Below are 26,497 nucleotides of genomic sequence, written 5' to 3'. Positions count from 1 at the left end.
CACTGTAGTTCAGTGGGTTGCTCTGCTGCCTCATGCTCCTCGGACCCGCGTTCGATTCCCGGCATGGTTCTCTATCTGTGCGGAGTCTGCACGTCCTCCCCGTGTCTGCGTGGGTTTCCTCCGGGTGCTCCGGTTTCCTCCCACAAGTCCCGAAAAGACGTGCTGTTAGGTGAATTGGACATTCTGAATTCTCCCTCTGTGTACCTGAACAGGGGTCGAAGTGTGGTGACTCGGGAATTTTCACAGTAACTTCATTGCAGTGTTAATTTAAGCCTACCTATGACACTAGTGAAGATTATTATTACGACAATGTACGCTTAATGTATAATAACCGCCGTGCAACATGAGAATTACTATCAGTTGGGACATGGGAAGCACATGGTGCCAGGTTTAGACTAAACAGAAATCAATTTTTCGATCGAAAATACCTGAAAATTCTGTTGACACGACATGTCTTCTGTTCGATTCCCACGCAGATCAGGGACATACTTCGCCCATTTATGTTATGAAGAGACGTTGCATAGTTTTGGGTGTACAAGATTATGAGGGGCATGGCAGGGTGAATAGAGAGCAGTTGTTCATTTAGACATGTTTGAAATGGTGATTAAAATGTTCATCTGCATCTGTAAACCCAAAAGATTCTGTGGTGGATGAACAAACTGCTTCCATTGATATGTCTTCCTCTCCCATTGTCTCCCCCTCCCCATTCCCCTAGCCAATCGCATCCCTCTTGGGAAATCCGCCCCTTGTTCTTCATTGTCATCTGCCATTAACACATTCTAATCTTCTAATCGCCTCTGTCAGCACAGTTCTTAACACTAATTAGAAACATTTAAATTCCCTTTTTCTTTCGACACAACACATTTTTGTTATTCCCCACCCATCGCTGGCCGTCTGTCGAGGCCCAATGCTTCACGCTCCCCCCCCCCCCCCCCAACACGTCCCCCCCCCCCCCAACACGTCCTCCACACACTCCACCAGTCTACACCTGACCAAAGATCCAGTTGTCCAGCTTCGACAGAGTCACCCAGACTCGAAACGACACTTGCCATCTCTCTCCACAGAGGCTGTCAGACCTGATGAGACAGTTCTGTGTTTTCTGTTTTTGTTTCCCATTGACCCATCCGCAGTAAGTTGCTTTTATCGTACATTTAGAAATGTTTGAAATGGTGATTAAATATGTTCATCTGCATCAGTAAACCCAATAGATTCTGTGGTGGATGAACAAACTGCTAATATCCGAATCGTGGCAAAATAGGGAAGGCTTTTCTTCCCCCGGCGTCTTGAAAATTCCGTATATCTGACTTTGTTGCAGGAATTTTAACATCTCATGAGAGACCAAATCTCATGTTCCTCGAACGTGCGAGATTGAGGAAGAAAGGTATTTTGTGCAAACATTCATCACACAAAATGAGAAGCACGCAATGTTTCTGCCCGGTCTCGAACCAGGGACCCTTCGCGTGTTAGGCGAATGTGATAACCACTACACTACAGAAACTGCTGGGGGCTGCAGCTTCTAACGGTTGCAGCTTCTAACGGTTCCGCTGAGAGGCCATGCAAGTTATTGGAAGAAGCCGTTCCTTTAAAACTGATGTCTCAACTTATCAAAGGATCAGATATTGAACTTTGCTGAACTGGAGATAAGTTATGTTTTGCTTGAAGTTCAATTGAGAGGACAGGGCTTTCATAATTTTTATTTTTTTTAAATAATTTTTATTGAAGAGATTTTTTACATGAAAATATTTACCCCCCCTAACCATAGACTATTACACAACATTCCCTCTTAACAGATATCTCCCCCCCGCCCGACCCCCCGCGCGCGCTGTCCCTCCCCCCCCCCCCTCCCCCCCCCCAAAAAAAACAAACCAAGCAACAATTAACATCAAACATGAACTGCGAACAAATTTGCCCGCATTTCAACCTTAAATAACCCACCACACCCGTTGTTGCCACCCCCCCTCCCCCCCTCCCCCCCCTCCCCCCCCCCCCCCCCCCGGGTTGCTGCTGCTGCGACCTCTGCACCCTATCTTTGAGCCAAAAAGTCGAGGAAAGGCTGCCACCGCCTGAAGAACCCTTGTACCGACCCTCTCAGGGCGAATTTGACCCTTTCCAACTGGATAAAGCTTGCCATGTCATTAATCCAAGTTTCCACGCTTGGAGGCCTCGCGTCCTTCCACTGTATCAGTATCCTTCTTCGCGCAACTAGGGTCGCAAAGGCCAATATTCCGGCCTCTCTCGCCTCCTGTACCCCCGGCTCCACCCCAACCCCAAAGATCGCTAGTCCCCATCCTGGTTTGACCCTGGATCCCACCACCCTCGACACCGTCCTTGCCACCCCCTTCCAGAACTCCTCCAGTGCCGGACATGCCCAAAACATATGGACATGGTTCGCTGGACTTCCCGAACACCTGACACATCTGTCCTCACCCCCAAAGAACCGACTCATCCTTGTCCCCGTCATATGGGCTCTATGAGCACCTTAAATTGAATGAGGCTAAGCCTCGCACACGAGGAGGAAGAATTAACCCTCTCCAGGGCATCAGCCCAAGTCCCATCCTCTATCTGCTCACCCAGCTCCCCCTCCCACTTGGCTTTCAGCTCCTCTTGATGCCTCCTCAGCCTCCTGCATTACTTTGTATATGTCCGATATCCTCCCCCCTCCGACCCAGACCCCCGAGAGCACCCTATCGCTCGCCCCCCCGCTGGGGAGCAAGGGGAACCCTTCCACCTGGCGGCTAGCAAATGCCTTCACCTGCAAATGCCGAAACACGTTTCCCGGGGGGAGCCCGAATTTCTCCTCCAGCTCTCTCAGGCTCGCAAACCTCCCATCTACAAACAGATCCTTCAGCTGCCTGATGCCCACCCTGTGCCAGCTCTGAAATCCCCCGTCCATGTTCCCCGGGATGAATCTATGGTTCCCTCTTAACGGTGCCTCCATCAGACCTCCCACTTCCCCCCTGTGTCGCCTCCACTGCCCCCAGATCCTGAGGGTGGCCGCCACCACCGGGCTCGTGGTGTACCTCGTGGGAGGGAGCGGCCATGGCGCCGTTACTAGGGCCCCCAGGCTTATGTTGCCACAGGACGCCCTCTCCATTCGTTTCCAAGCTGCCCCCTCCCCTTCCATCATCCACTTGCGCACCATCGACACATTAGCCGCCCAGTAATACCCCGAAAGGTTGCGTAATGCCAGCCCTCTACTCTCCCTACTCCGCTCCAAGAAGACCCTCCTCACCCTTGGGGTGCCATGCACCCACACGTAGCTCATGATGCTGCTCGTCACCTTTTTGAAGAAGGCCCTAGGGAGGAAGATGGGCAAGCACTGAAATAAAAACAAAAACCTTGGGAGGACCGTCATTTTAACGGACTGCACTCTGCCCGCCAGCGACAGCGGCACCATATCCCACCTTTTAAATTCCTCCTCCATCTGTTCCACTAGCCTAGAGAAGTTCAACTTGTGGAGAGTCCCCCAGTTCCTTGCCACCTGCACCCCTAAATATCTAAAACTCTTTCCTGCCCTCTTCAACGGGAGTCTCCCGATTCCCTCTTCCTGGTCCCCTGGGTGTATCACAAATACCTCACTCTTACCCAAGTTTAGCTTGTACCCCGAAAAGTCCCCGAATTCTGCTAGCAGTTCCATCACCTCCGGCATTCCCCCTTCTGGGTCTGCCACGTATAGCAGCAGGTCGTCCGCGTATAGCGATACCCGGTGCTCCTCCCCGCCCCTTGTCAGCCCTCTCCACCCCCCTGAGCCCCTCAGTGCCATCGCCAACGGTTCAATTGCCAGTGCGAAGAGCAGGGGGGACAAGGGGCACCCCTGTCTGGTCCCCCGGTGGAGCCCAAAATACTCCGATCTCCTACCATTCGTCACTACACTTGCCGTCGGGGCCGAATAGAGCAGCTTCACCCATTTAATAAATCCCTCCCCAAATCCAAACCGCTCCAGCGTCTCCCACAGGTACTTCCACTCCACCCTATCAAATGCTTTCTCCGCGTCCAATGCCACCACTATCTCCGCCTCCCCCTCCACTGCCGGCATCATGATGACGTTTAGCAGTCTCCGCACGTTCGTATTAAGCTGCCGCCCTTTCACAAAACCCGTCTGGTCCTCGTGTATCACCCCTGGCACACAATCCTCTATCCTGGTAGCCAGGATCTTTGCCAGCAGCTTGGCGTCCACATTCAGGAGCGAGATAGGCCTATATGACCCACACTGCACGGGGTCCTTATCCCGCTTCAAGATCAGAGAGATCAGTGCCTGCGACATTGTCGGGGGCAGAGCCCCCCCCTCCCATGCCTCGTTGAAGGCTCGCACCAGCACAGGGCCCACCAGATCCACATATTTTTTGTAAAATTCCACCGGGAACCCGTCTGGCCCCGGCGCCTTCCCCGACTGCATATGCCCAATCCCCTTGACTAGCTCCTCTAGCCCTATCTGCGCCCCCAGCCCCTCTACCAGCTCCTCTTGTACCTTGGGGAACCTCAGTTTGTTCAAGAAGCCCTCCATCCCCCCTCCCCTCTTCGACGGCTCTGACCGATACAGCTCCTTATAGAAGTCTCTGAAAACCCCATTTACTTCTGGCCCCTTCTGCACTATGTTCCCACCCCTCTCCCTCACTCCCCCAATTTCTCTAGCCGCATCCCGCTTGCGGAGCTGATGCGCCAGCATCCTACTCGCCTTCTCCCCATACTCATAAATCGCGCCCTGCGCCCTCCTCCACTGTGTCTCCGCCTTTCTGGTGGTCAACAGGTCAAACTTAGCCTGCAAACTACGTCGTTCCCCCAGCAGCCCCTCCTCTGGTGCCTCCGCGTATTTCCTATCCACGTCCAGAAGCTCCCCCACCAGCCTCTCCCTCTCCTGTCTCTCCCTCCTTTCCCTATGTGCCCGTATGGAGATCAGCTCCCCCCGGATCACCGCCTTCAGGGCCTCCCATACCATCCCCACCTGCACCTCCCCCGTGTCATTAATGTCCAGATATCTCTCAATGCTCTTCCGGACCCTCTTATACACCTCCTCATCCGCCAGCAACCCCACATCCAGACGCCACAGCGGACGCTGGTCTCGCACCTCTCCCATTTCCAAATCTACCCAGTGTGGCGCGTGGTCTGAGACCGCTATGGCCGAGTACTCCACTTCCCGTACTTTCGGGATCAGTCCCCTGCTTAATACAAAAAAGTCAATTCTAGAATAGACTCTGTGGACATGGGAGAAAAAGGAATACTCCCTCGCCCTCGGCCTCCCAAACCTCCAGGGGTCCACCCCTCCCATCTGCTCCATAAACCCCTTTAACACTTCTGCCGCTGCCGGCCTCCTACTCGTCCTTGAACTCGATCTGTCCAACACGGGGTCCAGCACTGTGTTGAAGTCCCCCCCCATGATCAGGCCCCCTGCCTCCAGGTCCGGAATGAGGCCCAGTAGGCGCCTCATGAAGCCAGCGTCGTCCCAGTTCGGGGCATACACGTTAACCATCACCACTTTCTCCCCCTGCAGCCTACCCTTCACCGTGACATATCTACCCTCTTTATCCGCCACCACCTCCGCCGCCACGAACGACACCCTCTTCCCTACCAGGATCGCCACCCCTCGGTTCTTTACGTCCAGTCCTGAGTGGAACACTTGTCCCACCCACCCCCTTCTCAGGCGGACCTGGTCCGCCACCTTCAAATGGGTCTCTTGTAGCATTGCTACATCCGCCTTCAGCCCCTTCAAATGCGAGATTACTCTCGTTCTCTTGACCGGCCCATTCAGCCCCCTCACATTCCAAGTGATCAGCCGGGTCGAAGGGCAGCCAGCCCCTTTCCCCCGCCGACTAGCCATATCCTGTCACCTGCTCGCCCCGAGTCAGCCCTCCCTTTCTGACCCGCTCCCCATGGCGATGGCGCCCCCCCCCCCCACCCCTCCAGTCCTCAACTTCTCCTCCCTGGCCTTTTCAGCAGCAACCCGGTGGCCCCCCCTTCCCCCCTCGCCCTCCCCCCCCACCCCCCTCCCCCCCAGGCTAGGACCCTTCCTTGCCGCGACGCAGCCTCCATAGTACTTCCGTGAGTCAGCTGGTTTACGCTGACCCGGCTGCCCCTGCCACACTCCGGCTCCTCCCGGCATGGGGGACGTCCCCCCCCTTACCACCCCTCCTTGACCCCGCTCCAGCGCGGGAAAGGGAGCCATTGCTGACCACGCCCCTTACTCCCACCCCCCTCCCTCCTCTGCCCCGTGCGCGGGAAACCAGAGGAAGCCCGCGCTTTCGCCCTGCCCCTCCCCGCCCCTCCATCTTCAGTTCCACCCCCGTCCCCGATCTCCCACCAATGAATACAAAACAACCAAACACCCCACAAGAAACACATACCCCCGGCACTCCCCCCCACCCCGCCCTCCCACCATAACATTATAAATAACAGGAAAAAGAGAGAAAAAACTGGTATAGAGAACAAAAAAGGGTCCAAAAATACGGCCAAGTGAAAATCCAACCAACAGAAAGCCACGTGTCCAGCTTAAAGTACCAGAGCGGCAACGACCGCCACGTATCCCCTGGTTCTAGTTCGAGTCCAGCTTTTCTTCCTGGACAAAGGCCCATGCCTCCTCCGGGGACTCGAAATAGTGGTGCTGGTCCTTGTAGGTCACCCACAAGCGCGCTGGCTGCAGCATCCCGAATCTAATTCTCTTGGCATGCAGCACCACCTTCGTCCGATTGAACCGGGCCCGCCGCTTTGCCACCTCCGCACTCCAGTCCTGAAAGATCCTCACCGTCGAGTTCTCCCATTTGCTGCTCCTCTCTCTCTTGGCCCACCTCAGCACCCTCTCCCGGTCACTGAATCGCTGGAACCGAACCAGCACCGCCCTCGGGGGTTCGTTTGCTCTTGGCTTCCTGGCCATTACTCTGTAGGCCTCCTCCAATTCCAGGGGCGAAGGGACGGCCCCTGCCCCCATCAGTGAGCCCAGCATTTCTGCCACATACCCCTGGAGGTCCGACCCCTCCAGCCCTTCTGCCAGACCCAGGATCCTCAGGTTTTTCCGCCTCATGCGGGTATCCATCTCCTCCAATCGGTTTTGCCATCTCAGGTGGAGTGCCTCGTGCACCTCCACCTTACCCACGAGGACCGTGGCCTCCTCCTCCCTCACAGTCATCTCCTGCTGCAGCTCCCGAATTGACGCCTCCTGGGTCGCCTGTGCCCCCATCAGCCTGGTGATCGTCGCGTTCATCGACTCCAGCAGCTCCACTTTCAGCTCCGTGAAGAAGCGCAGGAGAGCGGCCTGCTGCTCCTCCGCCCATTTCCTCCAGTCCTCGGGTGCGCCTCCGGCCGCCATTTTGGATTTCTTCCCCCGCTTTTTTCGGGGAGCTGCTGCCGGTTTTTTTCCTGCCCCACTTCGGGTGACGACCATAAATTTGACGGGGTTCTCCTCTGGGAACCTTCCCCCACCGGGAATCGCCGTTCCAGCGCCGTTAAGGGCCCTCCAATCGGCCCGAAAACACCTTCCTAACAGGAGCAGCCAAACGTGCGACTTAGCTGGTCATAGCCACAACCGGAAGTCCTCAGGGCTTTCATAATTAACCACAGCTGAAACGAGAATTGATGATGCCCTGCTCACTTTGCTCTGCATCGGAACCAGCTGTACGACCCATTGAACTAAAGGGGACGCCAAAACTACGAACTGCGAGCCAGCCAGGAGTCGAACCTGGAATCTCCTAATTCGTAGTCAGACACGTTATCCATTGCGTCACTGGCCCACAGCAGTTATTGGCTGCTGTTATTCCTCGATGATGAAGACCAGTTACGAGATTGAGGTAATATTTAGCGACAGACTAAACTGGACACACCAGATGTTTCTAACCGGTTTCGAACCAGGGACCATTTGCGTGTAATGCGAATGTAATAACCACTACACTACAGAAACAGCTGGCAACGCAAGCGCCAACGGACCTGTGTCACCTTCAACTCAACTGCCTTGTTGCAGCTTCGCATGGTTCGGCTGAGAGGCCATGTCACTTCTTACAAGAACACGTCTATTTCTTTAAAACAGATGTCGAAACTTACAAGCCAGTAGAAGAACCTATATTGAAATGATGAAATCCATGGGCTATTTAGCACAGGGCTAAATCGCTGGCTTTGAAAGCAGACCAAGCAGGCCAGGAGCACGGTTCGATTCCCGTAACAGCCTCCCCGAACAGGCGACAAGGGGCTTTTCACAGTAACTTCATTGAAGCCTACTCGTGACAATAAGCAATTTTGATTACATTTCATTTCATTTCAATTTGTTCAGCAAATCTCTAACGGCGAAATGCTCTCTTCTATTATTAATGCAGCATTCTTAAATCCTACAGAAAAAAACAACCGACTTTACACAATATTTGTTTCCTTATTCAATGCTTGAGCCGAGTTTAAGAATTGACAATTATGTGTTTCTTATATTTGACCTCTTTGTGTTTTGGTGTGTAAAATGCTGCAGCCTAAATACCGTTCATGTATAAGAAAGGAGGGGTAATTCGAAATCAACATTGAGCCTGGATTCCCACACTGGCTTTTCCTGTTTCTCCATCAGGAAAACCGTTTTTTCTTTCCCAAAGCTGGTTCAGTTAAGTCTCTGGCATTTCCTCTAAGTCAGTTACAGTATCGTTTGTGTCTGTCCTTTTGAGTACACATTACTATAAGACATCCTTCAATCTGGCCTGTTGCATTTGCTGATCCCAATGCCATCTTCTCTGCATTGGAGAGACTAAATGCTGACTGGGTGACCACTTTGCAAAACACCTTCGCTCCATCGACAAACTGGTGGCAGACTCTCCTGTCGCTTGCTATTTGAACTCACTGTCCTGCTCTCATGTCCACATGTCCGATCTTGGCCTGCTGCAATGTTCCCGTGTAGCTCAGCACAACGCCGAGGAACAGCCCCCGTCCTCCGAAAAGGAGCCTTCAGATCGGGGAGAGTTCACGATGGTGGATTTGCTGCAGATGGTCATCCACAATCTTATTAAATAACATTGCAACCTCGAAGTGACGAATGAGCAATTGCAGTTCTTATTTAATATGTTGCTGAAAATACTCCACATGAGCCTCATCACATTCCCTACTTTATCCCATATCTATGTCATTTTATTCTTTACTGCCTTATCAGGCGTCACGGTGGCTCAGTGGTTAGCGATGCTGCCTCACAGAGTCTGGGGGCCAGGGTTCGATTCCAACCTTGGATGATGTCATGTTATGTATTCTGCGATAACACGGGCTGCAACTAGATGCAGCTTTAACGAAAAGGTACTCCAGATCTTGAAGTTATTTCAATCTGATTTATTGAAACTGTAGCACAGTTCTCTATGAGTTCGAATCTCTCCTAACCTAAGTGTGGTTACTCTCTGATTGAACCAGACGAGCTCGTGAGTGAGGTGTGATACTGTAAATCCACCCTGACTCACTCTGTAGATGTTCATCAGTGGAAAGAGGCGGAGTGTGAGTGCCTCGTGCCATTTATAGTGAGATACCACCCCTGAATGTCCTGCCTGCTCATTGGTCATGTCCTGTTCTGTGTGTCCATTAGCTGCCTGCCTGTGCCTGTGTGTATATCATTATCTGCATGTCTGCATATCATGACAGGTGACTGTCTCGTGGAGTTTGCACGTTTTCCCAGAGCCTGTGAGGGTTTCCAACAGTCCAACGTTGTGCAGGGGGAGCGGTCAAGCTAAATGTCCACAAAGGATATTTGCAGCTGCAGGGATACGGCTGTTGTGGGGACCTGGGGTCAGGGTGCTCTTTCAGAGGGTCGGTATAGCTTTGATTGGCTGAATGGCCTCCAATATCACTGTGGTGATTCCATGTGTTCATCTGACATCCCCACGAATGCATCCAAATAATCAGCCATAATACATTTCACATAGAGACCCTACCACGTTCTCGCTACTCTTTGTGCAAGGAAGTTCCTCCAGGAACACTCTCTGCATTGGTTCTTTACAATGTTGAATAACCACACCTCTGTTTTGATCGTCTCCACATGTGGAAGGTGCTTCCCAGCATCTACCCTCCCTTTCACAATCTACAACACCGCCATCAGTTCTCCTGTATGAAGGAATGGGCCACTTTATTCACCATTTCATGGGACGGATACACTCCGAGCTCTGCAGTCACATTGGTACCAGCGCATCTATAATAAGAGCAAGAATGTATGTCCCTAATGGAATCAACTTACTGTACAGCACTGTGATAACATAGGGCTTTATATTCCACTTTGAGAAACAAACGCATGTACATTAATGGGATGTGTACATCTCTGATAGGCCTGTTGCCAACCCCTTCAACTATGTGGCTTGTAAGGGCAGCACGGGAGCACAGTGTGGACTCACACACTCTAGGGTCCCAGGTTCGATTCCCGGCTTGTCATTGTCTGTGAGGCTACGGTTCAGAAAGAGGCCATTCAGCCTATCGGGTGGGCATTGACCAAAATGCAGAGAAAAATGCAAGTCTGAAGATCCGCACATCCAGACATAGGAACAGCTTCCTCCCCACAGCTACAAGACTCCTCAACGACTCCCCCTCGGACTGATCTGTTCCCTGTAAGAACGCTATCCACGACGCCCTATGCTGCTCTTGCTCAAGTATTTGCTTTGTTTGGCCCCTTGTTCCGCACTGTAACCAATCACTGTTCGTCGATGTACCATTAGTCAATGTACTCTGTGGATTCTTCACTTTGTCTACTATGTACGGACTGTGTACGATCACTCGGCCACAGAAAAATACTTTTCACTGCACTTCGGTACATGTGACAATAAATCAAATCAATCAATCAAATGAAACTAGGCGCTGATTTGAATACCATTCGCCAACACGTGGTCCGTATCCTGGCTGGTAACAATGCAGATCCACCTACAGGTTGCTCGGTAAACACATATGTCTTTAATTTGCCGATTGCGATTTCTTTTTTGTTCTATCACTTTACAATATTTCTGGGCTCCCCAGAATGGGACACATCTTCGACACAGCTGGTCACTATTTGAGCGGGGAGGCAAACGTTATAAAGAGTCAGAAGATTCAACTCCAACACGGAAATTTGCTTCTACAAATTATATCAGCGGTGGAGTGATTGCTGTTTGATGATCAGATTGAATGACCTCATTTCCTCATTCAGGGTTTTTGCACAGGGCTGAGTGTGATACATTCCACTGTGTCTCTGAGCACAGTAATAAGTAGCTCTGTCTGCTATTGTCAGTTTCCCAATAGAGAGAGAGAATATGTTGTTTGAAAGGTCCTTGGAAGCAGTAACTCGTCCACCAAGCTCCGGGTTGTAATTATTGATACTTTCAGAATAGTAATAAGCTAACCATTCCGGGCCCTTCCCGGGAATCTGTCGGTACCAGTACATGTAGTTGCTCCCAAGGTCGAAACCGCTGGTTCTACAGGACAGGGTCAGTGATTGGCCTGCGACCCCCTTCTCTCCCTCTGGCTGGGTCAGCACCACATCCGCCTTGACACCTGTAAAATGGATAAGGCACATATTATAGTGAGGTGAATCCAGTTTCTGTAAATCGCTAAGGAGAGATTAATGGAACACAGAGACTTTACAAATTCTGAAAATATCCATCAACTCACAGGATAAGACGCATAGAAACACGCTGAGAGATATGACTGACTCCATACTCCTAGAGCCTGTGTTGAGGCAGACACCCCTCTATCCCTCCCTCCAGTCACTCACTGAACAGAGCGCTGGGCAGGTTGATGGATCCTCATCCTCCACTCGCAAGGGTTTGTACAGAGAGGGCGGGTTTGGCAAGACACACACGATTGGCTGCCTGAACAGGGAGACACTGTCAACACACGACCACATCCTCATCAGTACTGGGCGAGCCCCAGCAAAGAGTCTGTTACATAAAGTCAGCAATAACCCATTGTTAAATGAAGCGATTTGAAGCACATTCCTACTGTTCCAATTAACAATACCAGCAGGAACTTAAATCTCCTTTAGTGACTGGTGCACGTCTGTCTTAGTCGAATGTTTTAATGCGACTTGGTGTTAAAATTACAGTCAGATCAAAATTACTGTTTGTATCTGTCAGAGATACACAAGTAAACTTCGATGGGCATTAGATCCCACCCCGTCAACAGCATTGAGCTCCTATTCAACCGTATATTTAATATTCAATGCACGTTATTGCTGAATCTGCTCCACCATCCATTTAGCACGGGAATTCCGTATCCCAACTGTGCCAACAAACCTTGTATTTTGCAGTTATGTGGAGAGTCTGGGGGATATTTTTAGTTCCCCTGGTGAGTGACTGGGAGGGGAACCTCTAGATGGTGCTGTTCCCAGGTATCTACTGCCCTTGTCCTTCTAGATGGCAGTGGCGATGGTTCTGAATGGTTTGCCTCGTGTGCCTTTCGACGCTCCTGTTGAGCATCTTCTAGATTGAGCTGATAGCTGCCATGGGAATAGCTGTGATTGGGGACCATCAAACACTCTCTATTCTAATCCTATTTCCCAACACTGGATAGCCTTATACACTATGATGTTTCAAATGTCCATGCAACCTCAAAGCCCAGCCTTCAAGGCAGAGTTCCAGGTTCCCAACTCTCTGGGTGAATGATTTGTCCACAAATCCCTCTGTCCCTAATTTATTTTTTTTAAATGCCTATACTTTGTTTATTGGCTCCCCAAAGCTGAGCACATCTTCCCCACAGCTGGTCGTTATTAGGGTGGGGAGGCAAAAGTTGCATCGAAATAGAGCTAAAAATACAAACGATAGAGTGGTCAAGAAGGCATACGGAATGCTTGCCTTCATCGGATGGGTATTGAGTACAAGAGTCGGCAGGTCATGTTACAGTTGTATAGGACTTTGGTTAGGCCACATTTGGAATACTGCGTGCAGTTCTGGTCGCCACATTACCAGAAGGATGTGGATGCTTTGGAGAGGGTGCAGAGGAGGTTCACCAGGATGTTGCCTGGTATGGAGAGCGCTATGTATGAACAGAGGTTGAGTAGATTAGGATTATTTTCATTAGAAAGACAGAGGTTGAAGGGGGGACCTCATTGACGTCTACAAAATCATGAGCGGTATAGATAAGGTGGATAGCAACAAGCTTTTTCCCAGTGTGGGGAACTCAATGACTAGGGGTCACGAGTTAAAGGTGAGAGGGGAAAAGTTTAAGGGAGATATGCGTGGAGAGTTCTTTACGCAGAGGGTGGTGGGCGGCTGGAATGCATTGCCGGCGGAGGTGCTAGAGGTGGGCACGATAGCTTCATTTAAGATGTATCTGGACAGATACATGAATGGGCAGGGAGCAGAGGGATACAGATCCTTAGAAAATAGGCGACAGTTTTAAATAGAGGATCTGGATCAGTGCAGGCTTGGAGTGCCGAAGGGCCTGTTCCTGTGCTGTAATTCTTCTTTGTTCTTTGAAATCGAACCGTCAACTCCAGTTGGTCGATTTGTTTCTATGAAATGATATGGATGGTGGAGTGATTGCTGTGAGATAATGCGGGAAATGACCACATTTCCTCATTGTGGGTTTTTGCACAGGGCTGGACGTGACCTGTCTCACTGTGCCAACGTGCACAGTAGTAAGTAGCTTTGTCTATTACTGTTAATGTCCTGATAGAGAGGGAGAATATGTTGTTTGAAAGGTCCTTGGAAGCAGTAACTCGTCCATCAAGGGCTGGATTGTAGTTCTTGTCATTTTCAGAATAGTAACGAGCTAACCATTCCGGGCCCTTCCTGGGACTGTGTCGGTACCAGTACATGGAGTAGCTCCCAAGGTCAAACTCGCTGGTTCTACAGGACAGGGTCAGTGATTGGCCTGCGACCCCCTTCTCTCCCTCTGGCTGGGTCAGCACGACTTCCGCCTTGACACCTGTAAAATGGATAAGGCACATATTATAGTGAGGTGAATCCAGTTTCTGTAACTCTCTAAGGAGAGATTAATGGAACACAGAGACTTTACAAATTCTGAAAATATCCATCAACTCACAGGATAAGACGCATAGAAACACACTGAGAGATATAACTGACTTCATACTCCTAGAGCCTGTGTTGAGGCAGACACCCCTCTATCCTCCCTCCAGTCACTCACTGAACAGAGCGCTGGGCAGGTTGATGGATCCTCATCCTCCACTCGCAAGGGTTTGTACAGAGAGGGCGGGTTTGGCAAGACACACACTATTGGCTGCCTGAACATGGAGACACTGTCAACACACGACCACATCCTCATCAATACTGAGCGAGCCCCAGCAAAGTCTCTGTTACATAAGGTCAGCAATAACCCATTGCTAAATGAAGCGATTTGAAGCACATTCCTAATGTTCCAGTTAACAATACCAGCAGGAACTTAAATCTCCTTTAGTGACTGGTGCACGTCTGTGTTAGTCGAATGTTTTAATGCGGCTTGGTGTTAAAATTACAGTCAGATCAAAATTACTGTTTGTATCTGTCAGAGATACACAAGTAAACTTCGATGGGCATTAGACCCCACTCCGGCAACAAAATTGACCTGTTCAACCGTATATTTAATATTCAATGCAAGTTATTGCTGAATCTGCTCCACCATCCATTTAGCTCGGGAATTCCGTATCCCAACTGTGCCAACAAACCTTGTATTTTGCAGTTATGTGGAGAGTCTGGGGAATATTATTAGTCCCCCTGGTGAGTGACTCGGAGGGGAACCTCTAGTTGGTGCTGTTCCCAGGTATCTACTGCCCTTGTCCTTCTAGATGGCAGTGGCGATGGTTCTGAACGGTTTGCCTCGTGTGCCTTTCGACGTTCCTGTTGAGCATCTTCTAGATTGAGCAGATAGCTGCCAAGAGAATAGCTGTGATTGGGGACCATCAAACACTCTCTACTCTAATCCTATTTCCCAACACTGGATAGCCTTATACACTATGATGTTTCAAATGTCCATGCAACCTGAAACCCTGCCTTCAAGGCAGAGGTTCAGGTTCCCAACTCTCTGGGTGAATGATTTGTCCACAAATCCCTCTGTCCCTAATTTGTTTTTTTAAAATGACTATACTTTGTTTATTGGCTCCCCAAAGCTGAGCACATCTTCCCCACAGCTGGGCGTTATTAGGGTGGGGAGGCAAAAGTTGCATCGAAATAGAGCGAAACATACAAACGATAGAGTGGTCAAGAAGGCATACAGCACGCTTGCCTTCATCGGACGGGGTATTGAGTACAAGAGTCGGCAGGTCATGTTACAGTTGTATAGGACTTTGGTTAGGCCACATTTGGAATACTGTGTGCAGTTCTGGTCGCCACATTACCAGAAGGATGTGGATGCTTTGGAGAGGGTGCAGAGGAGGTTCACCAGGATGTTGCCTGGTATGGAGGGCGCTAGCTATGAAGAGAGGTTGAGTAGATTAGGATTATTTTCATTAGAAAGACGGAGGTTGAAGGGGGGACCTCATTGAGGTCTACAAAATCATGAGAGGTATAGACAAGGTGGATAGCAACAAGCTTTTTCCCAGAGTGGGGGAGTCAATGACTAGGGATCACGAGTTCAAGGTGAGAGGGGAAAAGTTTAAGGGAGATATGCATGGAAAGTTCCTTACGCAGAGGGTGGTGGGCGGCTGGAATGCATCGCTAGCGGAGGTGCTAGAGGCGGGCACGATAGCTTCATTTAAGATGTATCTAGACAGATTCATGAATGGGCGGGGAGCAGAGGGATACAAATCCTTAGAAAATAGGCGACAGTTTTAGATAGAGGATCTGGATCAGTGCAGGCTTGGAGGGCCGAAGGGCCTGTTCCTGTGCTGTAATTCTTCTTTGTTCTTTGAAACTAAACCGTCAACTCCAGCTGGTCGATTTGTTTCTATGAAATGATATGGATGGTGGAGTGATTGCTGTGAGATACTGCGGGAAATGACCACATTTCCTCATTGTGGGTTTTTGCACAGGGCTGGACGTGACCTGTCTCACTGTGCCAACGTGCACAGTAGTAAGTAGCTTTGTCTATTACTGTTAATGTCCTGATAGAGAGGGAGAATATGTTGTTTGAAAGGTCCTTGGAAGCAGTAACTCGTCCATCAAGGGCTGGATTGTAATTCTTGTCATTTTCAGAATAGTAATAAGCTAACCATTCCAGGCCCTTCCCGGGAATGTGTCGGTACCAGTACATGTCGTAGTCCCCAAGGTCAAACCCGTTGGTCTTACAGGACAGGGTCAGGGTACTCCCTGCGATCCCCGTCTCTGCCTCAGGCTGGGTCAACACCACTTCCGCCTGGATACCTGTAATAGTGAAGAAGCAAACATTAAAGTGAGGTGAATCCAGTTTGTGTAACTCCTCAAGGAGCGGTTAATGCAAAACAGACAGGTGGCAAATTCTTTGAAAATATCCATCTACTCACAGGTTAAGAAGGGAAGAAAGACACTGAGAGTTAGGACTGACTCCATGCTCCTAGAGCCTGTGTTGAGGCACACCCCTCTATGCCTCCCTCCAGTCACTCACAGAACAGAGCACTGGGCAGATCGATGGATCCTCATCCTCCACTCGCAAGGGTTTGTACAGAGAGGGCGGGTTTGACAAGACACACACTATTGGCTGCCAGAACTGGGAGACACTGTCAACACTCGACCACATCCTCATCAATGCAGAGTCAGTGTCAGCTAAGTCTCTGTTAAACAAATCCAGCGCATTCTCATTGTTGATAATGACCACATCAAGAGCAGACGGGTGGCGCAGTGGGTTAGCACTGCAGCCTCTCGGCGCTGAGATCCCAGGTTCGATCCCGGCTCTGGGTCACTGTCCGTGTGGAGTTTGCACATTCTCCCCGTGTCTGTGTGGGTTTCGCCCCCACAACCCAAAGATGTGCAGGGTAGGTGGATTGGCCATACTAAATTGCCCCTTAATTGGAAAAAATGAATCGGGTACTCTAAATTCATAAAAGAAAATAATCGCCATATCGACACTCACACATCGCTGGTGTTAATCCACCGCGCGATGGATTGGGCGGGTGGAGACGCCACAAATCCATGGGCGACGGCGCCATCTACCGCTCTCCACTCGACACTGCAAGGGGGGGGGGGTTTCAGGCTGCAGACAGAGAAGTCTCCCAAGGTTAAAGTCCAACAGGTTGATGTGAAATCGCAAGCTTTCGGTGCACTGCTCCTTCGTCAGATGTTGTGACAAGAACTATGGTTAGGGATCATCAAACACCCATCCGTTCTGAATTCCTGTTTCCAGCATTTCCCCTTAACCTTATCTGCTATGGCGTTTGAAATACTTCTTAAATGTGGTGAGGATTCCTCCTCTGTCAGCCATTCATTCAGTGGCTTCCAATCTCCCTGTACCCCATGGGACAAAAGGACTTCTTCACAAATCCCCTCCAAATCTCCTTCGGTTGATAATCCATCAGTTGGTGTGTCTACATATCCATCTGTGTCGTGACCATATATCTGTTTAGTGTGTTAACGCATCGGTCGGTGTGTCTGTGAATCTTTCTAAGTGTCTGAATCTCTCTGTGTCTGTGACTCTCTCTCAGTGTCTGTGACTCTCTCTAAGTGCCTGTGACTCTCTCTAAGTGTCTGTGACTCTCTCTCAGGGTCTGTGACTCTCTCTAAGTGTCTGTGACTCTCTCTACGTGTCTGTGACTCTCTCTCAGTGTCTGTGACTCTCTCTCAGTGTCTGAATCTCTCTAAGTGTCTGTGACCCTCTCTATGTGTCTGTGACTCTCTCTCAGTGTGTGTGAATCTCTCTATGTGTCTGTGACTCTCTCTCAGTGTGTGTGAATCTCTCTATGTTTCTGTGACTCTCTCTAAGTGTCTGTGACTCTCTATCAGTGTGTGTGAATCTCTCTATGTTTCTGTGACTCTCTCTAAGTGTCTGTGACTCTCTCCCAGTTTCTGTGACTCTCTCTCAGTGTTTGTGACTCTCTCTAAGTGTCTGTGAATCTCTCTAAGTGTCTGTGAATCTCTCTCAGTGTCTGTGAATCTCTCTCAGTGCCTGTGTCTCTCTCTAAGTGTCTGTAAATCTCTCTATGTGTCTTTCAATCTCTCTCAGTGCCTGTGAATCTCTCTAAGTATCTAAATCCCACTAAGTGTCTGAATCTCTCTGTGTCTGTGGCTCTCTCTAAGTGTCTGCGAATCTATCTGCCTGTCTGTCTGCCTGTCTATCCCCGTGTCCACGCTGGACCATTACAACAGGCCCACACACTGACACTGGGCATTGGGATTACACATGTGGTCCAGAGTTCTCGCTGTCTGGGAGAAGCACCTTCAGTTTATGTACAGTCTGTTTCCCTGAATGCACCACTGTGTGCTTAAGACACAAAAATACATCCCGGAGTCCGCGGCCGACACCTGGGAGACTGTGAGACTGACGACTCTGTAGGTTTTGGTCAGGGACGAGGTGAAGCGGCTCCTGGAGTAGCCGGCACTGTCACTGAATCCATCTGTGCAGCGGATGAGAATGTACTGGAGGCTCCCCCCCAGGGAGAGGGGGCCCCGGCACCAAAACAGGCAAGCTCTCCGCACCCCTGTGTAGGAGCAGGTGATGGTGACGCTGCCTCCCTGCTGGACACTCAGCTCTACCTCTGGCTGGTCAATGGCTGCTGATTCAGTCAGGGTGCCTGCAGGACAGAGGAGACAATTGAGTGGAGGTTCCAGTCCCTCTTTAGATCAGACTTTCTGGAAGGGGGAGGAGGGGGGAGAGACAGCGGGGCAATGCCCAGCATAATGACTTAGTCTCTCCTCATACAACAGTCCCGCCACCCCAGGAATCAGCCTGGTCAACCTCCCCTCCCTCCATAGCAAGAACATCCTTCCTCAGATAAGGATATCTAAAGGGGACACAGTAGCCCAGGTGTGGCCTCACCAATGCCTATTCAATTGCAATAACACATCCCTACTCCTTTAGCCCCAAGAACTGTATCTAATCCCTTCTTGAAATTACACAACATTTTGGCCTCAACTACTTTCTATAGTCGCGAATTCCACAGATTCACCACTCTCTGGATGTTGCCTGGAATGGAGAGCAGGTCTTATGAGGAAAGGTTGAGGGTGCTAGGCCTTTTCCCATTAGAACGGAGAAGGATGTGGGGCGACTTGATAGAGGTTTTTAAGATGACCGGGGAATAGATAGAGTAGACAGTCAGAGACCTTTTCCCCGGGTGGAACAAACCATTACAAGGAGACATAAATTTAAGGTGAATGGTGGAAGATATAGGGGGATGTCAGGGATGGTGCAGGCGGGAGGGATTCAGATTTCTGGATAACTGGGGCTCTTTCTGGGGAAGGTGGGACCTCTATAGACAGGATGGCCTACATCTGAACCTGAGGGGCACCAATATCCTGGGGGGGAGATTTGTTAGTACTCTTTGGGGGGGTTTAAACTAATTCAGCAGGGGCATGGGAACCTGGATTGTAGTTTTGGGGTGCGAGAGATTGAGAGTAGAGAGGTCAGGAGCACAGTTTTGACTTCGCAGGAGGGCGGCAGTGTTCAGGTCTGTGGTTTGAAGTGTGTCTATTTCAATGCCAGGAGTATACGAAATAAGGTAGGGGAACTGGCAGCATGGGTTGGTACCTGGGACTTCGATGTTGTGGCCATTTCAGAGACATGGATAGAGCAGGGACAGGAATGGTTGTTGCAGGTTCCGGGGTTTAGGTGCTTTAGTAAGGTCAGAGAAGGGGGCAAAAGAGGGGGAGGTGTGGCGCTGCTAGTCAAGGACAGTATTACGGTGGTAGAAAGGATGCAAGATGGGGACTCTTCTTCCGAGGTAGTATGGGCTGAGGTTAGAAACAGGAAAGGAGAGGTCACCCTGTTGGGAGTTTTCTATAGGCCACCTAATAGTTCTAGAGATGTAGAGGAAAGGATGGCGAAGATGATTCTGGAAAAGAGCGAAAGTAACAGGGTAGTTGTTATGGGAGACTTTAACTTTCCTAATATTGACTGGAAAAGATATAGTTCGAGTACATTGGATGGGTCGTTCTTTGTACAATGTGTGCAGGAGGGTTTTCTGACACAATATGTTGACAAGCCAACAAGAGGTGAGGCCACTTTGGATTTGGTTTTGGGTAATGAACCAGGCCAGGTGTTAGATCTGGAGGTAGGTGAACACTTTGGAGACAGTGACCACAATTCGGTGACCTTTACGTTAGTGATGGAAAGGGATAAGTATACCCCGCAGAGCAAGAGTTATAGCTGGGGGAAGGGCAATTATGATGCCATTAGACATGACTTAGGATGTGTTGGTTGGAGAAGTAGGCTGCAAGGGTTGGGCACACTGGATATGTGGAGCTTGTTCAAGGAACAGCTATTGCATGTTCTTGATAAGTACGTACCAGTCAGGCAGGGAGAAAGGGGTCGAGCGAGGGAACCGTGGTTTACCAAAGAAGTGGAATCTCTTGTTAAGAGGAAGAAGGAGGCCTATGTGAAGATGAGGCGTGAAGTTTCAGTTGGGGCGCTTGATAGTTACAAGGAAGCGAGGAAGGATCTAAAGAGAGAGCTGAGACGAGCAAGGAGGGGACATGAGAAGTCTTTGGCAGGTAGGATCAAGGAAAACCCAAAAGCTTTCTATAGGTATGTCAGGAATAAAAGAATGACTAGGGTAAGAGTAGGGCCAGTCAAGGACAGTGGTGGGAAGTTGTGTGTGGAGGCTGAGGAGATAAGCGAGATACTAAATGAATACTTTTCGTCAGTATTCACTCAAGAAAAAGATAATATTGAGGAGGAGAATGCTGAGACCCAGGCTATTAGAATAGATGGCATTGAGGTGTGTAGGGAAGAAGTGTTGGCAATTCTGGACAAGGTGAAAATAGATAAGTCCCCGGGGCCGGATGGGATTTATCCTAGGATTCTCTGGGAAGCCAGGGAAGAGATTGCTGAGCCTTTGGCTTTGATTTTTAGGTCATCATTGGCTACAGGAATAGTGCCAGAGGACTGGAGGATAGCAAATGTGGTCCCTTTGTTCAAGAAGGGGAGTAGAGATAACCCCGGTAACTATAGGCCGGTGAGCCTAACGTCTGTGGTGGGTAAAGTCTTGGAGAGGATTATAAAAGATACGATTTATAATCATCTAGATAGGAATAATATGATTAGGGATAGTCAGCATGGTTTTGTGAAGGGTAGGTCATGCCTCACAAACCTTATCGAGTTCTTTGAGAAGGTGACTGAACAGGTAGACGAGGGTAGAGCAGTTGATGTGGTGTATATGGATTTCAGTAAAGCGTTTGATAAGGTTCCCCACGGTCGGCTATTGCAGAAAATACGGAGGCTGGGGATTGAGGGTGATTTAGAGATGTGGATCAGAAATTGGCTAGTTGAAAGAAGACAGAGAGTGGTAGTTGATGGGAAATGTTCAGAATGGAGTTCAGTTACGAGTGGCGTACCACAAGGATCTGTTCTGGGGCCGTTGCTGTTTGTCATTTTTATAAATGACCTAGAGGAGGGCGCAGAAGGATGGGTGAGTAAATTTGCAGACGACACTAAAGTCGGTGGAGTTGTAGACAGTGCGGAAGGATGTTGCAGGTTACAGAGGGACATAGATAAGCTGCAGAGCTGGGCTGAGAGGTGGCAAATGGAGTTTAATGTGGAGAAGTGTGAGGTGATTCACTTTGGAAAGAATAACAGGAATGCGGAATATTTGGCTAATGGTAAAATTCTTGGTAGTGTGGATGAGCAGAGGGATCTCGGTGTCCATGTACATAGATCCCTGAAAGTTGCCACCCAGGTTGATAGGGTTGTGAAGAAGGCCTATGGTGTGTTGGCCTTTATTGGTAGAGGGATTGAGTTCCGGAGCCATGAGGTCATGATGCAGCTGTACCAAACTCTGGTACGGCCGCATTTGGAGTATTGCGTACAGTTCTGGTCGCCTCATTATAGGAAGGACGTGGAAGCTTTGGAACGGGTGCAGAGGAGATTTACCAGGATGTTGCCTGGTATGGAGGGAAAATCTTATGAGGAAAGGCTGATGGACTTGAGGTTGTTTTCGTTAGAGAGAAGAAGGTTAAGAGGTGACTTAATAGAGGCATACAAAATGATCAGAGGGTTAGATAGGGTGGACAGCGAGAGCCTTCTCCCGCGGATGGAGGTGGCTAGCACGAGGGGACATAGCCTTAAATTGAGGGGTAATAGATATAGGACAGAGGTCAGAGGTGGGTTTTTTACGCAAAGAGTGGTGAGGCCGTGGAATGCCCTACCTGCAACAGTAGTGAACTCGCCAACATTGAGGGCATTTAAAAATTTATTGGATAAGCATATGGATGATAAGGGCATAGTGTAGGTTAGATGGCCTTTAGTTTTTTTTTCCATGTCGGTGCAACATCGAGGGCCGAAGGGCCTGTACTGCGCTGTATCGTTCTATGTTCTATGTAGGTTCTTTACCCAGTGAGTAGTGGGGCATGGAATGCACTGCCTGTGGAAGTAGTTGAGTCGGAAACATTAGGGACCTTCAAGCGGCTATTGGATAGGTACATGGATTAGGGTAGAATAATGGGGTGTAGATTAATTTGTTCTTAATCTAAGACACAACATCGTGGGCCGAAGGGCCTGTTTTGTGCTGTATTTTCTATGTTCTCTGGGAGGAGACAGTTCTCCTCACTTCAGTCCTCAAAGTTTGACCCCGAGTCCAGGACTCGTCCATCATCGCGAACACTCTTTCTGAATCTACCCAGCCTAATCCCCTCTAAATGCAAAGGAATCTAATCCATAATGACGCAGTCTCTCCTCATATGAGAGTCCCTCCATCCCAGGAATTTGCTTGGTCAACCTTTGTTCCCTCCTTAGCAAGAACATCCTTCCTCACATAAGGACATCAAAACGGGCGAGTTCAGCCTCACTAGTGCCCAATACAATTGCAGTGAAACACATCTACTCCTATACTCCAATCCTCTGGTTATGAAGGCCTACGTACCATTTGCCTTCTTTACAGCCTGTTGTACCCCTGTGCCTACTTTCAGCGATGTGGTCAATAAGGTCTTGATGAGTCGCTCCCTCTCTCAATTTACACACATACATGCAATAATCTGTCTTCCTATTTGTAACCACACGTGTATCCACAATATACTGCATCTGTCATTCATACACCCACTCACTGAGCCTGTCCAACTCCCGCTGGAGAATCTATGCATCCTCTGCACAGTTTACCCTCCCACCCAACGCTGTATCATCTGCAAATTCGGAGATAATAGACTTGGAAATCTGGTAGCAAAATAGAAAGAAAGATAAGGAAATTAATAAAAAGAACAAAGAACAAAGAAAAGTACAGCGCAGGAACAGGCCCTTCGGCCCTCCAAGCCCGTGCCGACCATGCTGTCCAACTAAACTACAATCTTCTACACTTCCCGGGTCCGTATCCCTCTATTCCCATCCTATTCATCTATTTGTCAAGATGCCCCTTAAATGTCACTATCATCCCTGCTTCCACCACCTCCTCCGGCAGCGAGTTCCAGTCACCCACTACTCTCTGTGTAAATAAACTTCCCTCGTACATCTCCTCTACACCTTGCCCCTCGCACCTTAAACCTATGCCCCCTAGTAATTGACCCCTCTACCCTGGGGAAAAGCCTCTGACTATCCACTATGTCTATGCCCCTCATAATTTTGTAGACCTCTATCAGGACGCCCCTCAAACTCCGTCGTTCCAGTGAGAACAAACCGAGTTTATTCAACCGCTCCTCATAGCTAATCCCCTCCATACCAGACAACATTCTGGTAAATCTCTTCTGCACCTTCTCTAAAGGCTCCACATCCTTCTGGTAGTGTGGCGACCAGAATTGAACACTACACTCCAAGTATGGCATAACTAATGGAAGTGGAGTTTGCGAAGGAAAAGTTATTCCTCATTACAGCCATTTTATTACCAAATAATATTGACTGGGTGTAGAGAGTAGACCTCGGCCAGTTCCAATGGTATGGACATGGTAATTAATGGAACTAACAGATGTTCAATCCTCTACAGACAGTAACTGGCCCATTCTCTACATTTTCCCTTTTAGTGTGATAGTCAGAGAGGACAAGCTGCCTTGCTTTCTCATGTTGATACTTGCTCTACTCTTTCAGAGTTTTTGTATTGTCTCTCCCTCAGGTGGCAGCACGGTGCTTATGACTACACAGATGTAGCTGGCTGTATCCGTCCCCGTGATATCTCGGATGGTCAGACTGCTGCGTTTCTGGGCTCGGTGGAGGGTAGCCCCTATTCTCTCTGTTGGCACCGCGCTGCCCTTGGAGGTGGCCAGCAGTCGTGGATTCCCCCCTCGACGATATCGGTACCACTGTACGAAACTCAGCAAGATGTTGGTGCTGCAGTTCATGGTGACGGAGGAGCCTTCCATCGCCAGCAGCCTAGGCGGAGATTGGGTGACCTGCTGGCTCGCCAGGGCAACATCTGCAACATGAAATAATACCCGCCATGTGGGGGGTTGAGGGTGGATGAATAACACTTGATGCAATCACATTGAATTTGTTAACCCAGAAACAGGCCATTTGACCTATTGGGCTGATACTGGCGTTCATCAACCCCTCCCCCAACATAGCCTATTCCCAATCTTTCAGAACAGCCGTCTATTATTTTCGCCCACGCCTGAAAATCTTAGCCACTACTCACCGTAGGCACTGCATGTGATAAAGTCCCACATTATCACTATTCCTCGTGGAAATAAAATATTTATTTAAATACCAGATAACGACTTTGCGATTTAATCTGTCCTGGGTTGCAAGCAACACCATTTGGGCCAGTATTTATTTTGGAATGCCAGCAGTGGAGAAGGAGACCATTCAGCCCATCGTGTTACCCCCGATTTACTAAATGTGCACTCTACTCCTATCCATTTCCGACTCTATCTCCGTAACATCATCTGACCTGCATATCCCTCACACTGAGGGGGAATTTAACATGGATAATCCACCTAACCTGAACATCGTTGGACAGGACTGAACAGTTTTGTAACATGGTCAATACACCTAACATTCACATCTTTGCTGTTCACCTGAACTTTGACCCAGTAACTCCAGAAGAAAGGTGATTATAGTTTCATATGGGTGTAGTGTGTGGATTGGGGGTGGAATTTGAGGTGACAGCGTTCCTTGACCATCTGCAACCCCCGACCTTCCAGCTGGTAGTGGTCCTGGGTTTGGAAGGTCCTGTTGAGGAAGCCTTGTTGAGCCGTTTAGATCTATGATGCCTAGCTTTGCCTTTCTTCACCACTAAACTTACAAATGGACAGCACGGTAGCATTGTGGATAGCACAATTGCTTCACAGCTCCATGGTCCAAGGTTCGATTCCCGGCTTGGGTCACTGTCTGTGCGGAGTCTGCACATCCTCCCCGTGTGTGCGTGGGTTTTCTCCGGGTGCTCTGGTTTCCTCCCACAGTCCAAAGATGTGCAGGTTAGGTGGATTGGCCGTGATAAATTGCCCTTAGTGTCCAAAATTGCCCTTAGTGTTGGGTGTGGTTACTGGGTAATGGGGATAGGGTGGAGATGTTGACCTTGGGCATGGCGCTCTTTCCAAGAGCCAGTGCAGACACGATGGGCCGAGTGGCCTCCTTCTGCACTGTAAATTCTATAAATGCTGCCTGACTCCCTGAGTTGTTGCAGTAGTTTCACCGCACATGTTAGATCGACTTTTGATGGCAATATCAGCATGCTTCAGATGCTCCCTTGTTGGTCTGGGGGTATGATTTTCGCTTTGGGTGTCTCGCTGTCGGAATTTGCGAGAGGTCCCGGGTTCAAATCCCTTGATGAGGTTGACCGTTGATGAAGCAACATGTTTTCTTCATTTCTTTGCGGCGCAGACGGCAGGATTAATTCAAAATAGCAAAGGTTCCATACCGGATGGTGTGTCACATGCTGCAGTCTAAATACCGTTCATGTATGAGAAAGGAGGCCTGACAGTAATTCCGCACTGAGCCTGGACTCCCACACTGGCTTTTCCTTTTTCTCCATCAGGAAGACCGTTTTTTCTTTCCCAAAGCTGGTTCAGTTAAGTCTCTGGCATTTCCTCTAAGTCAGTTACAGTGTCGTTTGTGTCTGTCCTTTTGAGTACACACTAACTTCAGACATCCTTCAATCTGGCCTGTTGCATTTGCTGATCCCAATGCCATCTTCTCTGCATTGCAGAGACTAAATGCCGACTGGGTGACCGCTTTCGAACCGGGGACCATACGCGTGTGAAGCGAATGTGATAACCACTACACTACAGAAAAAGCTGGCAATGCAAACGCCAACGGACCTGTGTCACCTTCAACTCAACTGCCTTGTTGCAGCTTCGCATGGTTCGGCTGAGAGGCCATGTCACTTCTTACAAGAACACGTCTATTTCTTTAAAACAGATGTCTAAACTTACAAGCCAGAAGAAGAACCTATATTGAACGGAAGCATTTGTTCAGCAAATCTCTAACGGCGAAAAGCTCTCTTCTATCATTAATGCAGCATTCTTAAATCCTACAGAAAAAAGCAACCGACTTTACACAATATTTGTTTCGTTATTCAATGCTTGAGTTGAGTTTAAGAATTGACAATTATGTTTTTTTAAATATTTGACCTCTTTGTGTTTTGGTGTGTAAAATGCTGCAGCCTAAATACCGTTCATGTAGAAGAAAGGAG

General features: G+C 49.3%; 2 non-coding genes and 1 gene segment (V, D, J or C); all 3 read right to left on the bottom strand.

Annotated features, from left to right (window-relative positions):
• Positions 1-1,425: 1,425 nt before the first annotated feature.
• On the bottom strand, positions 1,426-1,498 carry trnav-aac. Its single transcript has one exon. It is a non-coding gene; the product is annotated as a tRNA-Val (tRNA).
• Positions 1,499-7,645: 6,147 nt separating this feature from the next.
• Positions 7,646-7,718, bottom strand: trnar-acg. The gene has a single exon. It is a non-coding gene; the product is annotated as a tRNA-Arg (tRNA).
• A 3,282-nt stretch (positions 7,719-11,000) lies between these two features.
• On the bottom strand, positions 11,001-11,608 carry LOC119960118. The segment is given in 2 exon segments: positions 11,001-11,445; positions 11,563-11,608. Coding segments are annotated over 2 exon segments (450 nt in total).
• Between the last annotated feature and the right edge of the window lie 14,889 nt (positions 11,609-26,497).

This window comes from Scyliorhinus canicula, unplaced genomic scaffold (assembly GCF_902713615.1).
Source record: "Scyliorhinus canicula unplaced genomic scaffold, sScyCan1.1, whole genome shotgun sequence".
NCBI classification, from domain to species: domain Eukaryota; kingdom Metazoa; phylum Chordata; class Chondrichthyes; order Carcharhiniformes; family Scyliorhinidae; genus Scyliorhinus; species Scyliorhinus canicula.
Note: the sequence above shows the minus strand (reverse complement) of the source record. Positions and strands in the feature narration are given on the sequence as shown.